Source organism: Natator depressus, chromosome 11 (assembly GCF_965152275.1).
Source record: "Natator depressus isolate rNatDep1 chromosome 11, rNatDep2.hap1, whole genome shotgun sequence".
Classification (NCBI taxonomy): domain Eukaryota; kingdom Metazoa; phylum Chordata; order Testudines; family Cheloniidae; genus Natator; species Natator depressus.
Window position 1 is genome coordinate 76,580,723 of NC_134244.1, and position 13,258 is coordinate 76,593,980.

At 48.8% G+C, this 13,258-nt stretch overlaps 1 protein-coding gene across 5 annotated transcripts in view; it reads left to right on the forward strand.

The window, feature by feature from the left end:
* The window catches only part of DIP2A (disco interacting protein 2 homolog A), a 254,159-nt gene extending 251,692 nt beyond the window's left edge, over positions 1–2,467 (forward strand). For all 5 annotated transcript variants that reach the window (XM_074968204.1, XM_074968206.1, XM_074968205.1 and 2 more), the window contains one exon: positions 447–2,467. In XM_074968204.1, the coding sequence (XP_074824305.1) occupies positions 447–699 (253 nt within the window). In that variant the 3' untranslated portion in view covers positions 700–2,467. The remainder of the gene's footprint in view (positions 1–446) is intronic.
* Positions 2,468–13,258: the final 10,791 nt, after the last annotated feature.

Sequence of the window (13,258 nt, forward strand, 5' to 3'; positions counted from 1 at the left end):
GTAAATGCTTTGAAATCAAGAAACAAGGAAGTTAAAGCTGAACAATCAATCTTAACTCTGTCCCCATGTACTTACGCATTACAGTGCAGTCTTTAAATTCATGGTCATGTGTTATCTTAGATACACGTTAATGTTTATAGGAGAAAAAAGATATACTTTGATATTTAATATGTTGTTGTTTGGACAATAATAAAATGTAATCAAGAGGTGGCAGAGTCAGATTTTGTTCAACTAGAACTTCCACATCTGTCTCTTATGTACTTAGTTTTATATCAACAGAGTTTGTTTACATTGACTGTATTGTTTATCTCAAGTATTTTTGCAGGGTTGGGTGTTGGTTTTTTCCCCAGTTAGCCTCTGTCTAGGAGAACTTTTTTCTTTGGTGCTTATTCATACTAGTTTATTTCCCCCCACACACACATTTAATGCTTGTTTTATACCAACAGTGCTGTGTTTACATGGACCAACTTGCTGGTGGTGGTTGTGGAATTAGAAGGCTCAGAGCAGGAAGCATTGGATTTGGTGGCACTGGTAACAAATGTGGTTCTGGAAGAACATTATCTCATAGTTGGTGTTGTAGTCATTGTGGACCCGGGAGTTATTCCCATCAATTCTCGTGGTGAAAAGCAGCGAATGCACTTGAGAGATGGATTTTTAGCTGACCAACTGGATCCTATTTATGTCGCTTACAACATGTGAAAATACAAAACCACACTGACGCTGAAGCACCAAAATCTAGAGGCATTCTGAATAGGATCTAAATCAGTTTGCTGAGTTTTTTTTAAGCTTTTGAAGACCTTAGTGAAAAACGAGGTGCCAGTCTTCATGGAACTTCTCTCACACCGCACTGGCTTTCATAAATCCATTACAACTCCTCTATTAGGACAGAGAATTACTGGAATTCTTGAAGGAAATTTGTTAAACTGTCAAGGAACAATTTTTTTTTAATTTTTTTTTTACAATACTTATGAATGTCAGTATCTTAATGCACTGCATAATGCAACATAAAAACGGGTGGGGAGAAAACACCAGCTGAAGACATCTCTTGGGAACAGTGAGGAAAGTTGTGGCTAGTCATCCTCCAGGTTTTCCTCCCCATTCTGGTTTGATGTCTGGTAACTACATTGGCACATAACTTTCACAATTTTTCTTATCTCCATCTTGTCCTCTACTGTATTGCATGGTTTTTGTACATATTTGAGGTTAAAAATGCAGAGCCATTTTTTATTTTTAACCAATGACTCAGCACATTCGGAGCACACCAACTCACTCCAATCCTGGATTGTGCGTTTAAAACTATAATGTTGTTCAGCCTTCTAGTACCAAGCAAAACTGAATACTGCTTCTTTAACAAGGTTACTCGTAGTGCCATACTGGATTCTGTAGCATTATACACTCTATTGTAGAAAGATAAATTAGTATCTGGTTTTAAACTACTTGATATACAGGAGGCTTGCTTGCTTTCTTGTTTTCATAATTTCATATTAGTTAAACAGTAAATGTGCTTGTTTTCGTAGTGCTAAGCTATTAATTATTGCCCTGCATAATGCCAACTTTTGAACAATTATTTTCATTCCAATGCCAAAAGAATCAGAATCATTAGTGTAAATGCCTGAAAGCATGATCTTCCGATACATTATTCACCAAGTATCTGAACTAAAATACTGAACTGAACTAAAAGTTATGAGATAATGATTTCTCGCCATGGAACACATCTGATAAAGATAGCTGGATCTGCCATGGTGTAAAATTTCATCTTTTAGTTGTGCATAGACAAACTTTTTTTGTTCAAACTAAAATATCCAGTTGTGGTTGAGTCCAATAAATAACACTCTTGACATTTCTGCCAGATCTAATATTATCGTGAACCTAATTCTGAAAGAGAATGTAAAATCATTCAGCTGCTTCCAATGTCTGAAGAGAGGCATGACTTTAGCAAATAATTATTTTTGTATAGCTAATAATGGCTATGTGATTTTTTTAAATAATGCATGAGTTTGGTGAAACAGACAGGTTTTTCCAAAAGACAGGATGCCTGGATCAGTGCCTAAGAAATCTGGATGTCAGTTCCCCAACATAAGGACACTAAATGACTCTTCTTGGTTAGCAAACTAGAAAATCTTCCCAAAAAAGGCTGTCACATACAGTAGTTCTCTTTTCCTTCATGGTGTTTGACTGTGGTATACTATACAGATACATACCTTGGAACTTTAATTTGACTCTGTTGTAATTATGTACAGAATTGTGTAACTTATTGTTTGAATTAAATGCAGCAGTCTTAGCAATGGACTAATGGACATCCTTGTAGTAAAACAGCAGGCAAGAGGAAAGAACTACTTAACCCCAATTTTAATGTTGTAGTTTTTTAGCAAATAAAACATTGTAAGATTTTTGTATTGATATATTGGTGACAGTGAGATAAGTTGCCTTGTAAAGTAAGATTTAAAAAAGCACATTAAACATTTGAAAATGACTATTGGAAATTTGATTTGCCAGATGTTAAAAGTTGTCATATCTTAACACCCCCAAAAAAAGTTTTCTATTGTCTATATGGAAAGTCACTATAAAGCAGTTTTGTGTCCACATTTAGGGTTTGCTAAATACTTCTCTCAGTAGTGAGGTTTTTAAAACTTCCGTTGCGAATTTCTTTAAAACTACTTCAAACAGGACTTGCTTAGATTTTAATTGTGTGTCCACCACCACGATGTTCAAGACACAATCACTGCAGTGGGCAGCAGCCATCAGAGTAGCTCTCCCCGTCTACTTGAGTGCTGCAGGAGGAGGAAGAAAACCAGCCACTGCCAGTCGGGTCCCACGTTGGCACTCCCTGCTCTTGAGCAGGCAAAGGAGCAAGTTCCTGAGACACTCTCCCGACTCGTTAGGCCAGAGCTTGAGCGAGAAGTCTGGCTGCTGCTGTCAGTAGGAGGGAAGAAAGGTTTCCATTCTGAGAGGTAAACTAGATTTGGAGGGAGGCTAGGAACACTGGATGAGCTACAAAGCCTCTCCCTATGGTGCGTAAGCTGGGAAATGGGAGGAGGATGGGTAGAGGCCAGAATCTTTTAAGACCAAAATGCACTGAAACCTGTGGTGAGAGTCTTGTGGGAAAGAATTTGTCGTCTTGCGGGGTCTGAAGTATTTTGTTTCAAGGGAAGTGTATCACCTGCTTAATCAGTACCACCATTTCTTTTGGTGCTTTCCTTACAGGTCTTCCATGCAAGCAGTGTCCCGGCCCAACCTTGTGTAGTGGATGAGTTGTGGTGAGATCACACACTAGAGGCGTACAGCTGCATACTACATATGACTGTAGCAATATATATATATATTATTAAAGGTTCCATAGTCCCGTCCCAAACTGTTTACTACAGAACTCTGAACTATGACAGACATCAGAGATTCATTAATTTCCTAAGTCACCAAGGAGGAAAAGGGAAATGAGAGAGAATTCCAATAGATGACAATTTGGAGCAGTATGGCTAAGGAAAAATATTAAAGATCTGTTCATACTGAGTCTGTATGACAGATCCTCAAACCTCTTGGATTTGAGAATTTTTGGCTGCTCATGGTGACAGAAAAATGTCTTTCGCATTCCAAACCAAGTCTGTCTTCATATAAAAGTACTGCAGACAGATCCAGTGTATGGGAAATCGTCTTGAAAAAAATTCCCTCTTTATTTAGCAATGGAGATAGCATGGACTCCTGTGGCCTGATGTCAATGTGAAGATGGAGATTGGATACGCTCAACTCTGTGGCAAGAACCAGAATTTACTGGGTCATCTCCATCCCGCACACCCAGGGAAGTATACAGTGTGGTTAGATGTTGATAGATGTTTGGCTCTGTGTGTGTGTTCCTTCTGTGTGCCGCCCCAACCCTGCGCAGAGAGCTGGCATGGCAGACCTCAAGTGAACCATTCAATGACCACAAGATCCATTAAGGGACGAAGGCACCCAGCCAGGTTTATTGTTGGCAAAGCATGGTACTAGTCTCCTGCAGACTCTACCAGACCAGTAATACATGCATGCCCATAACAATGGACCACTGAACGGCGGGACTTTCCGTTCCTCCCTTGGCCAGACGAAGATACTCCCTCTGAGAGACAGCTTTATTCCCCAATACAAACAAGTTAGTACTGCCCCTTTAGCACAGTTACTGCTCCCTGATGTGGCTAGTTATCATCTTGTACATGTTGGTTCAATCAAAACATCTCTATTACGTATTGTCATGCTGACCTTCTCTTTTAGGAGGGGTCAGTGTGTTCCTGTTATCTTTGGGGAATGTTTTTGTACCATCCTTGATATCGCGATGTTCTGGTACCACTTGATATTGGGATGTGTTTGCGTGAGTACTCTGTGACTAGCACTTCTTAGGAATATGTATTTCTGCAAGATCAGCCCTGTTCTTGCCAGATTCTGTGAGCAGGATTTCATACAAGGGCTTATGTCTCAGGCTCTCTTCCTATTACAATGGGTTATTGCTTATATAAAGTGGCGTGATGAACAGAACTTGAAATAAAGACCCTGTGATGGGGTGTTCACCCCACATTGCCTGAAGGGTTTAATGTAGGCTAAGAAGGGGGCAAATTAACAAGACAGGCCACAGCTGAGAGGAATCAGGTGGCTTAAGTAAGCCCCTGACTGAATGAGGGAGCCCAGCTGAAGAGGAACCAACTCGGCTGAATTTATAATGCAAAGATGGCTGCTGGGACATAGGCGGCAGTCACTCCTGGGAGAAGAGAGGTGTGTTTGGGGCTACAGAGGCAAGTAGCTTCCAGTTACTCCCTGGGGGAAAGGAGTTGTGCAGCTGGCAAATCCAGAGATTGTGGGGGAGTGGAGCGCCAGAAGGTAAGGAAGGGGCTTAGGGAAAGGCAGTGAGGGAACAGACAGCTGCTAACTAGAGGGTCCCTGAGCTGGAACGCAGCTTAGAGGGTGGACCCTGGTTCCCCTGCCAGCCACTGGGGAAGTGGAAGACTGCCTGAGACTTTGTTAGAAGAAACTTTAATACCCCAGAAAAGTCAAATACGCATAGTGACCTGGCATCTCGTAACCTGTTTGAACCCCACCACCTCATCTTCGCCAAATGGGAATAATCACCTTTCCCTCCCTGGATGAATGGTTCCTGAAAGGTCCCTCATTCCTCAATATACAGGCAGCAACTAGCACGGCCTTCTCTCTGTTCCACTCACTGGGCCTCTGCCTCAGTGCAGAAAAGTGTACTCACACCCATTCAATTCATAGATTTCATCAGGGCCACTCTGGGCTCCTCCACTGCCAGAGCACAGTTGCCCCAGGACAGATTTGCCACTATGTCCAGCCTCATCTCAATAATACAACAGAGGCTGCAAACCACAGCAAGGGCCTGCCTGCAACTTCTGGGCCATATGGCAGCTGGTAAGTTTGTGACACATGTAGCAAGACAGCATCTTCAAGTCTGGCTGAGAACCATCGATACACTCAAGCACAGTCTATCCAAGTGGTTGTCCATATCTTGGAGTGTCCTCGATTCTCTAAACTGGTGGAAGGATCCACAAAGGTATGCATAGGAGTTTTGTTCTTGCAGCCTCCTCCCACAGGGACTATCACTACAGATGCCTCCCTGATAGGCTGGGGTGCAGCCTTCCAAAACCTCACAGCTCAAGCCAAATAGACCCCTCAGGAGGTGATACTTCATATCAACATGTTAGAACCCAGAATGGTTTGTTATGCTTTCCAGCACTTCCTACCCCACATCAGGGGCCATGCAGTCAGAATAATGCTGGACAACAGAGTAGCATGATCCCACCAAATCAGTAAAGCTATGGAATGGGTGTGTATTGCACTGCATCTCAGCACCTACCAGGACTGCAGAACTCAGTAGCGAACTCCCTCAGCAGGCATTTCACCATCAACCACAAGTGAGAGCTGAATGTGGGGTCATCCACACATAGCTCTTTGCAACACCATCCAATGCAAAGTGCAGATGATTCTGCTTGAGGAGACGGCACGGTTGGAGTTCAATGTGAGATGCCCTAGTCATTCCTTGGCCTTGCATATTGCTATGCACTTATCCCCTAACGCCTTTATTGGGCAAGTTCCTGAACGAACTGAAACAGGTAAATTAGTAGCCATCCGCATATCATCATCATGGCCAAGACAGGTGTAGCTCCTGGAGCTGGTTCATGTCTGTGACAGCAAAGCTCCTCACCCCGGAATCAGAATTCATCACCCACCCCAATCTCTTAGTGCTTCACCCCAAGGCATGGGTACTAGATGGCTCTCTGGTATAGAACAAGATTGCTCCCCAGAAGTACAAACAGTACTGCTTCATAGTAACACTTCTAGATTTGGTGTAGTAACCAATCGATACTGCCTCTTGAATCTCAACTAACACATTCTCAATTACTTGCTGAATTTAAAAACAGGCTTATCGCTGAGCTCCATTAAAGTTCACCACAGCTTTTCGCTCCTCCCAGTGAGAGGTTTTCACTGTTCACCCACGCAACCACTACAAGGATTTTCAAGGGCCTTCTTATCTCTTCCCTCCTGTCAAGGAACCAGCTCCACCATGTTCTCCCATCGTTCCAGCTGTATCCACTCCGGTGGTGGGTGGGGGTGTGTGTGTGTGTGACCAATGCCCTGAGGAAACCCGCATTTGGAACCTATAGGGAACTGTTCCCTCCTTCATCTGTCCCTTCAGATCTCATTCCTCAGAGCCATCACTTCCAGAAGGTAGTGGAGCTTGGAGCCTTGTCACTCATCACACACAGCTTTGTGACCTACTTAAAATTTCTTCAGAATTCCAGATTGATCAGGAGATTCACCTACCAGTGTATTACCCGAGCCTCACTCTTTGAGAGAGGAAATAAGCCTCCATATACTGGATGTAAGAAGAGACCTCACCCTTACCTAGACAGGAGTAGGCCCTTTAGGACTTCATCCCAGCTTTTCATCTCAGTTGCAGAGCAAATGAAAGTACAAGTGTTTTCCACCCAAAGATTGTCCAAATGGGTTGCAGTATGCATCTTAACCTGTTACGAAGCCTCAGGGGTTCATTCCCTCTTCCCCCACCCTAAGAGCCATTGCTCATTCCACCAGGGCTTCAATCTATCCTTGTAGCCCTATTGAAAAATATGCCTATCTCAGACAGCTGCAGGGCAGCCATCTGGTCTTTGGTGCACACATTTCCCTAGCACTATGCTTTCGTGGCTGCTTCCAGAAGTGACAGAGCTTTTGGTGATGCTATTCCACAGTCTGTACATCACCCTCCTCTGTAACTGAAGTACTGCTCAGGAATCTCCTCATGTGAAACACCCATAGGAACACTACTCAAAGGAGGAGAGGTTACTAACATTGTGCAGTAACTGGAATTATTTTATATTTGTGTTCTGTGGGTGCTCCACGACCAGCTCTTCTTCTCCTCTGCCTCAGTCTTTTGTCGGACTTCTGTGGTTAAGAAGGAACTAGACTGGTGGCAGCAGGGTCAGCCCCCCATTCCCCCAGAAACCCACATCCTGGAGCACAAGGCTGCCTGGGGCACAGATGCGGAAGCTGCTGACAAAAATCTCCAATCAAGAGTGCACAGGCATGGAGCACCCACAGGGGGACACATCTCAAAGAACTCCAATTACTGTACAAGGTAAGTAACCTCTCTTTGTATGAGGCTTGTGAAATGTTTTATTATATGTTTATATTGGTTTAAGTCAGTGGAGGGTGAGCCAGCAAGACAACTCCCAGATAAGAATAGTCCAGCACACACTTGAAAGACAGTGGGGAAAGATCTTAGCTTCAGGGATCCTACATCAATTTTGTCTCCAACAAAATTACAAACCTTGTTTTCCTAGTGGTGGGAGTTAACCAATCAAAGGGCTATAAACAGTTAAAAAGTGACTTCGACCCTGTGAAGGGTGGTCATCAAAAGATGGAGCAGAATCTAAAAACATGATCCCTGAAGCAGACAGGCTGAACTGGTGTTGAATGTGAAGGGAACAGATTATGCCACCCAGTCCCTAGAAGTCTTGGGGTTCTGTTGGAAGTTTAGACCTACCCAGTATGCCCAGGTGGAAGATGACAAGGTGGGTGAGGGAATATCTTATATTGGACCAACTTCTGTTGGTGAAAGAGACAAGCTTTCAAGCTACACAGAGCTCTTCTTCATGTCTGGGAAACGTACTCAGTGTCACAGCTAAGTACAAGGTGGAACAGTTTGTTTAGCCTAAGTAGCTAACACACATTTCAAGAGACCACTCAAGATGAAGTATCCTGTTAACACCCTTCCAGTCACAGGGGGGAAATAAAGGTGGGGTTAGGGAAAGGCAGGTGGTGGTAGTGAATTATAGATTGTTTCAATAAATCATGTTTCTGTTCAGTCCATGATTTTCTGAGTCTAGCAAAATGATGAATTTAAGTACCAGGCGCACCTGTGGAAAGTGCTGTGCAGGTTTCCTTTGAGGATGAGGACTCATAGGTCAGATAGAGAATGATCGCTTTGTGAAAAGTGTTCACCCACAGGTGACAGGGTGTTTTTGTCTTTTATCATTTTCCTGTGTGAGTTCATTCAAGAGCATAGTGATTGTCTGGTTTCACCCACATAGTTGCTACTGGGGCATTAGTGGGCCATATGAGGTACACCACATGTTGTGATAGGCATGTGTAGGATCCATGGATCTTGAAAGGTATGTTGTAGGGAGTGTTGGTCATTGTAGCAGTGGAGATATGTCTGCAGGTTTTGCATCTGGTGCCACTTTGAGTTGTGTCCTGGTCTGTTGGGAGCTTGCCTCTGATAATAAGGTTGGGGGGTTGTTTGAAGGCCAGAAGAGGGGGCTCAGGAAAGATTTCTTTCAGGATGGGGTCCCCATCGAATATGGGTTCCAGTGTGGGGGTGCTGGGTGACAGCTAGGAGTGTGTGATCGGAGGGGGTTTTATTTCTGTGTGGAAGCAGGTTCTCGTGTGGTATCTGGTAAACTTGACATCTGTATAAGCTGTTTATCTAAAATCATCTTTCTCCGAAATGCTTTGGTTCCAAATAAACAATTGGATTGCTTTAAGAAGGCTGTCTGGTCACTGCTGGTCAGAGCTCCCAGAGAACAGAACTGCAGGGACTGAACCTAAGTCCAACCTGCTGGAGATAATCAGCACCAGGGGACTGCAGCCCAAAGCCTGGGCTGAGAGTGAGAGAATTTCAGGATTCTACCTGGAGAGAGGTGACAGCTCAAGGCCTCGGACTTGAGGCTCAGAGAGACCAGCAAGTCAGAGGTGCAGTTATCCCAGAAACTGACAATATGTTTTTGACTGTGGACACTCGTAAACACCTAGTAGTGCCAATAATCATGGTTAGTTGCAATACAGTATTCAATTTATCAGTAAATGATCAAACAAATGCACAATCGTTTGTTTATGGAGTGGCAGCAATGGTGGAAGAACAGTTGTGAGTAGCAAATTATTCCAGCATGATGCCAGAGTGTTCAGAATTGTTTAGCTGTGATGACTGGACACTGGTATTTTTGTTTTAAACATGAAGTGGTCTGTAAGTTTAAAAATATAATAAACTTTTTTAAATGGTCATGCTGCATGTTGCCATTTCTCTTTAACAGACCATTGTGAGCTGTACTCAGAAACAAAGAATGTTCTGCAGCTTTTCCATGCTTGCTGCATTCAGCTATGAGGATGTGGATTTCCTCCAGATTTAGGCACAGCAAAGTCTACATTAGTTTACAGTAAATTAGAGGATTTATCCCATATGACTAGTAATGTATAAAGGCTCCAATGGCACACTGGTTTCTAATGTTTCTACATTCCACTTTCTTTGAAATTATGGGAACTTTCCATCTGAGTGTGTGTGTGTGTATATACTTTAATATTTATAATATATATATATGTTTGTAAATTAGGAACAGCATCCCTTTTTAGTAATTAAAATGCAGAATTAAGAGTATAAATATTATGCAAGCTACAGTTTATCCTGCCACATTTGAAATTGGCTTGATCCAAAGTAAATGTTTTCATTTGTACATCACAGATTTAAGCAGGACTGGAAGGGACCTTGAGATGTCATATAGTCCATCCCCCTGTACTGAGGCATGACTGTCAACCTAGACCAGAGTTAGGCAACCTATGGTCCTGCCTGGCCCTTGAGCTCCTGGCTGGGGAGGCTAGCCTCTGGTCCCTCCCCTGATGTCCCCCCATCCCCCGCAGCTTCAGCTCACCGTGCTGCCAGCACTCTGGAATCTAGACTACACGGCAGCGTGGCTGACTCTGGCCGGGCGGCGCGGCTACCAGTCCTGGTGCTCTGAGTGGCATGGTAAGGGGGCAGGGAGTGGGGGGGGGGATTGGATGGGGGGGGTCCTGGGGGGCAGTTAGGGATGGGGGGTCCCGGGAGGGGTGGTCAGGGGACAAGGAGCAGGGAGGGTTGGATGGGGTGGGGATTCTGAGGGGGGTAGTTGGGGCGGGAAGTGGGAGGGGGCGGGGCCCAGGCTGTTTGGGGAGGCACAGCCTTCCCTACCCGGCCCTCCATACAGTTTCGGAACCCCGATGTGGCCTTCAGGCCAAAAAGTTTGCCCACCCCGACCTAGACCATCCCTCTTACGACGAAATGCAATTTGCTTCAAGTGCTCACCTATCGTGTTGTGCAATGCAAATTACAGTGTTGTCAGCACTGGTGGCTCTGTTCGGTCTCCACACAGCAATGATCAGTCTGGGTCTCCTTAGCAGCAGGACTCTGGCCTGGTCCACACTTAAATGCTAGCTTGACCTTTCTACTATGTGGGTCATGGCTGTGACAAACGCAGCCTCCTGAGCGCCACAGCTACCCCACACCCGCACACAGCACCGGAGTGGGTACGGCTGGGACAATGGGAGAACATGTCCATAGCTGGGGAATGGATCAGCTGCAGTCACACAAAAGCCCCCCTCTCTTTGCTGTAGGATGTGGCTGCACGGCAGATTGCAGGCTATGGGGCACCGTGGCAGGGTTACAATGGGGAAAGGTGGGTGACCAAGTGATTTGGTGGGGTTACAGCAGGTAGCATGACAGGGTTATAGCAGGCTACAGGGCACCATGGCAGGATTAGAGCAAGGTGTGTGGCAGGTTACATGGTGGGTTTATGGTAGGCTATGCAGTGGCATGCTGGGGTGATGTGCCTGGGTTACAGCAGGCTGCGGGGCAAGTTTATGGCAGGGGGTGGGGCTAGGTGCTGTGGCAGTGTTACAGCAGGTTACATGGTAGGGGGTTACATTGTACGGATACAGCAGGCTAGCGGGTGATATAGCATGGCAGGGTTACATGGTAGGTTAGGGCAGGCTGTGTGGTAGGGTGACAAGGCGGGGATTACAAGAGTTTACGTGGTGGGATTACAGCAGATTACATGGTGGGTTAGGGCAGGTTGTGCGGCCAGGTGACATGGTGGGATTCTGGCAGGCCATGCGCCTGCGTGGCAGGGTGATGTAGTGGGATTACAGCAGGTTACATGGCAGGGGATTATGTGGCAGGGCTATAGCAGGCTATGAGGTGGCATACCAGGGTTATGGCAGGGGTTTACCTGGTTGGGTTACAGCCGACTGCGTGGCAGTGGGTGAGATGGTGGGGTTACGGTAGGCTGCATCGCAGAAGGTGATGTGGTGGGATTATGGCAGACTCTGTGCCAGGGTTACGGCAGTTTGCCTGCAGGGGGTTATGTTTGCTGCTGCTTTGAGCAGGCGGTTGAACTAGATGACCTCCCAAGGTCTCTTCCACCCCTAATCTTCTTTGATTCTATCTTATGGGTTGCATGGCACGGTTATGGCCAGTTGCGTGGCAGGGGGTTATGTAGTACTTTTATAGCAGGCTCCAGGGCAGCGTGGCAGGGTGACTTGGTGGGGTTACAGCAGGCTATGGGGCGGTGTGGCAGGGTTAGGGCAGGTTACGGGGTGGTGTGGCAGGGTTACACCAGGCTGTGGCAGGGTGAGGTGGTGGAGTTGAGGCAGGTTCTGGGGCGGGGGTTACGGCAGGTTATGGAGCGGCTTGGCAGGGTGAGGTGTTCGGGTAGCTTACGGGGTGACATGGCAGGGTTGTGGAAGGTTACAGGGCGGCGAGGCGGGGGCAGGTTATGGGTTGGTGAGGGGGCAGGGGATGGGCAGGTTACGTGGCGGCGAGGCGGAGTGAGGGGGGGTTATGGAGTGACGTGGGAGGGTTGTGGCAGGTTACGGAGCGGTGTGGCAGGGTTGTGGCGGGTTATGGGGTGGTGAGGTGGGTGAGGGGGCGGGGGCTGGGCAGGTTACGGGGGGGTGAGGGCTGGGAGGCGGGGTGAGGGGGCGGGGGCCGGGCGGGTTAATGGGGGGGTGAGGGCTGGGCGGGTTATGGGGTGGTGAGGCGGGGTGAGGGGGTGGGGGCTGGGTAGGTTATGTGGTGGTGAGGTGGGGGTGAGGGGGCGGGGCCAGGCAGGGGCGAGGGGGCGGGGGCCGGGCGGGTTACGGGGCGGCGGGGGCAGGGGCTGGGCGAGGTGGGGGTGAGGGGGCGGGGCCGGGCGGGTTATGGGGCGGCGGGGTGGGGTGAGGGGGCGGGGCCGGGCAGGTTACGGGGCGGTGGGGGCAGGGGCTGGGCGAGGTGGGGGTGAGGGGGCGGGGGCCGGGCGGGTTACGGGGCGGCGGGGTGGGGGTGAGGGGGCGGGGGCCGGGCGGGTTGCGGGGTGGGGGTGAGGGGGCGGGGGCCGGGCGGGTTGCGGGGTGGGGGTGAGGGGGCGGGGCCGGGCGGGTTACGGGGCGGCGGGGTGGGGGTGAGGGGGCGGGGGCCGGGCGGGTTACGGGGCGGCGGGGTGAGGGGGCGGGGCCGGGCAGGTTACGGGGCGGTGGGGGCAGGGGCTGGGCGAGGTGGGGGTGAGGGGGCGGGGGCCGGGCAGGTTACGGGGCGGCGGGGTGGGGGTGAGGGGGCGGGGCCGGGCGGGTTGCGGGGCGGTGAGGTGGGGGTGAGGGGGCGGGGCCGGGCGGGTTACGGGGCGGCGGGGTGGGGGTGAGGGGGCGGGGGCCGGGCGGGTTACGGGGCGGCGGGGTGGGGGTGAGGGGGCGGGGCCGGGCGGGTTACGGGGCGGCGGGGTGGGGGTGAGGGGGCGGGGCCGGGCGGGTTGCGGGGCGGCGAGGTGGGGGTGAGGGGGCGGGGCCGGGCGGGTTACGGGGCGGTGGGGCAGGGTGAGGGGGCGGGGGCCGGGCGGGTTACGGGGCGGCGAGGCGGGGTGAGGGGCCGGGCGGGTTATGGGGCGGCGGGGTGGGGGTGAGGGGGCGGGGCCGGGCGGGTTACGGGGCGGTGGGGCGGGGTGAG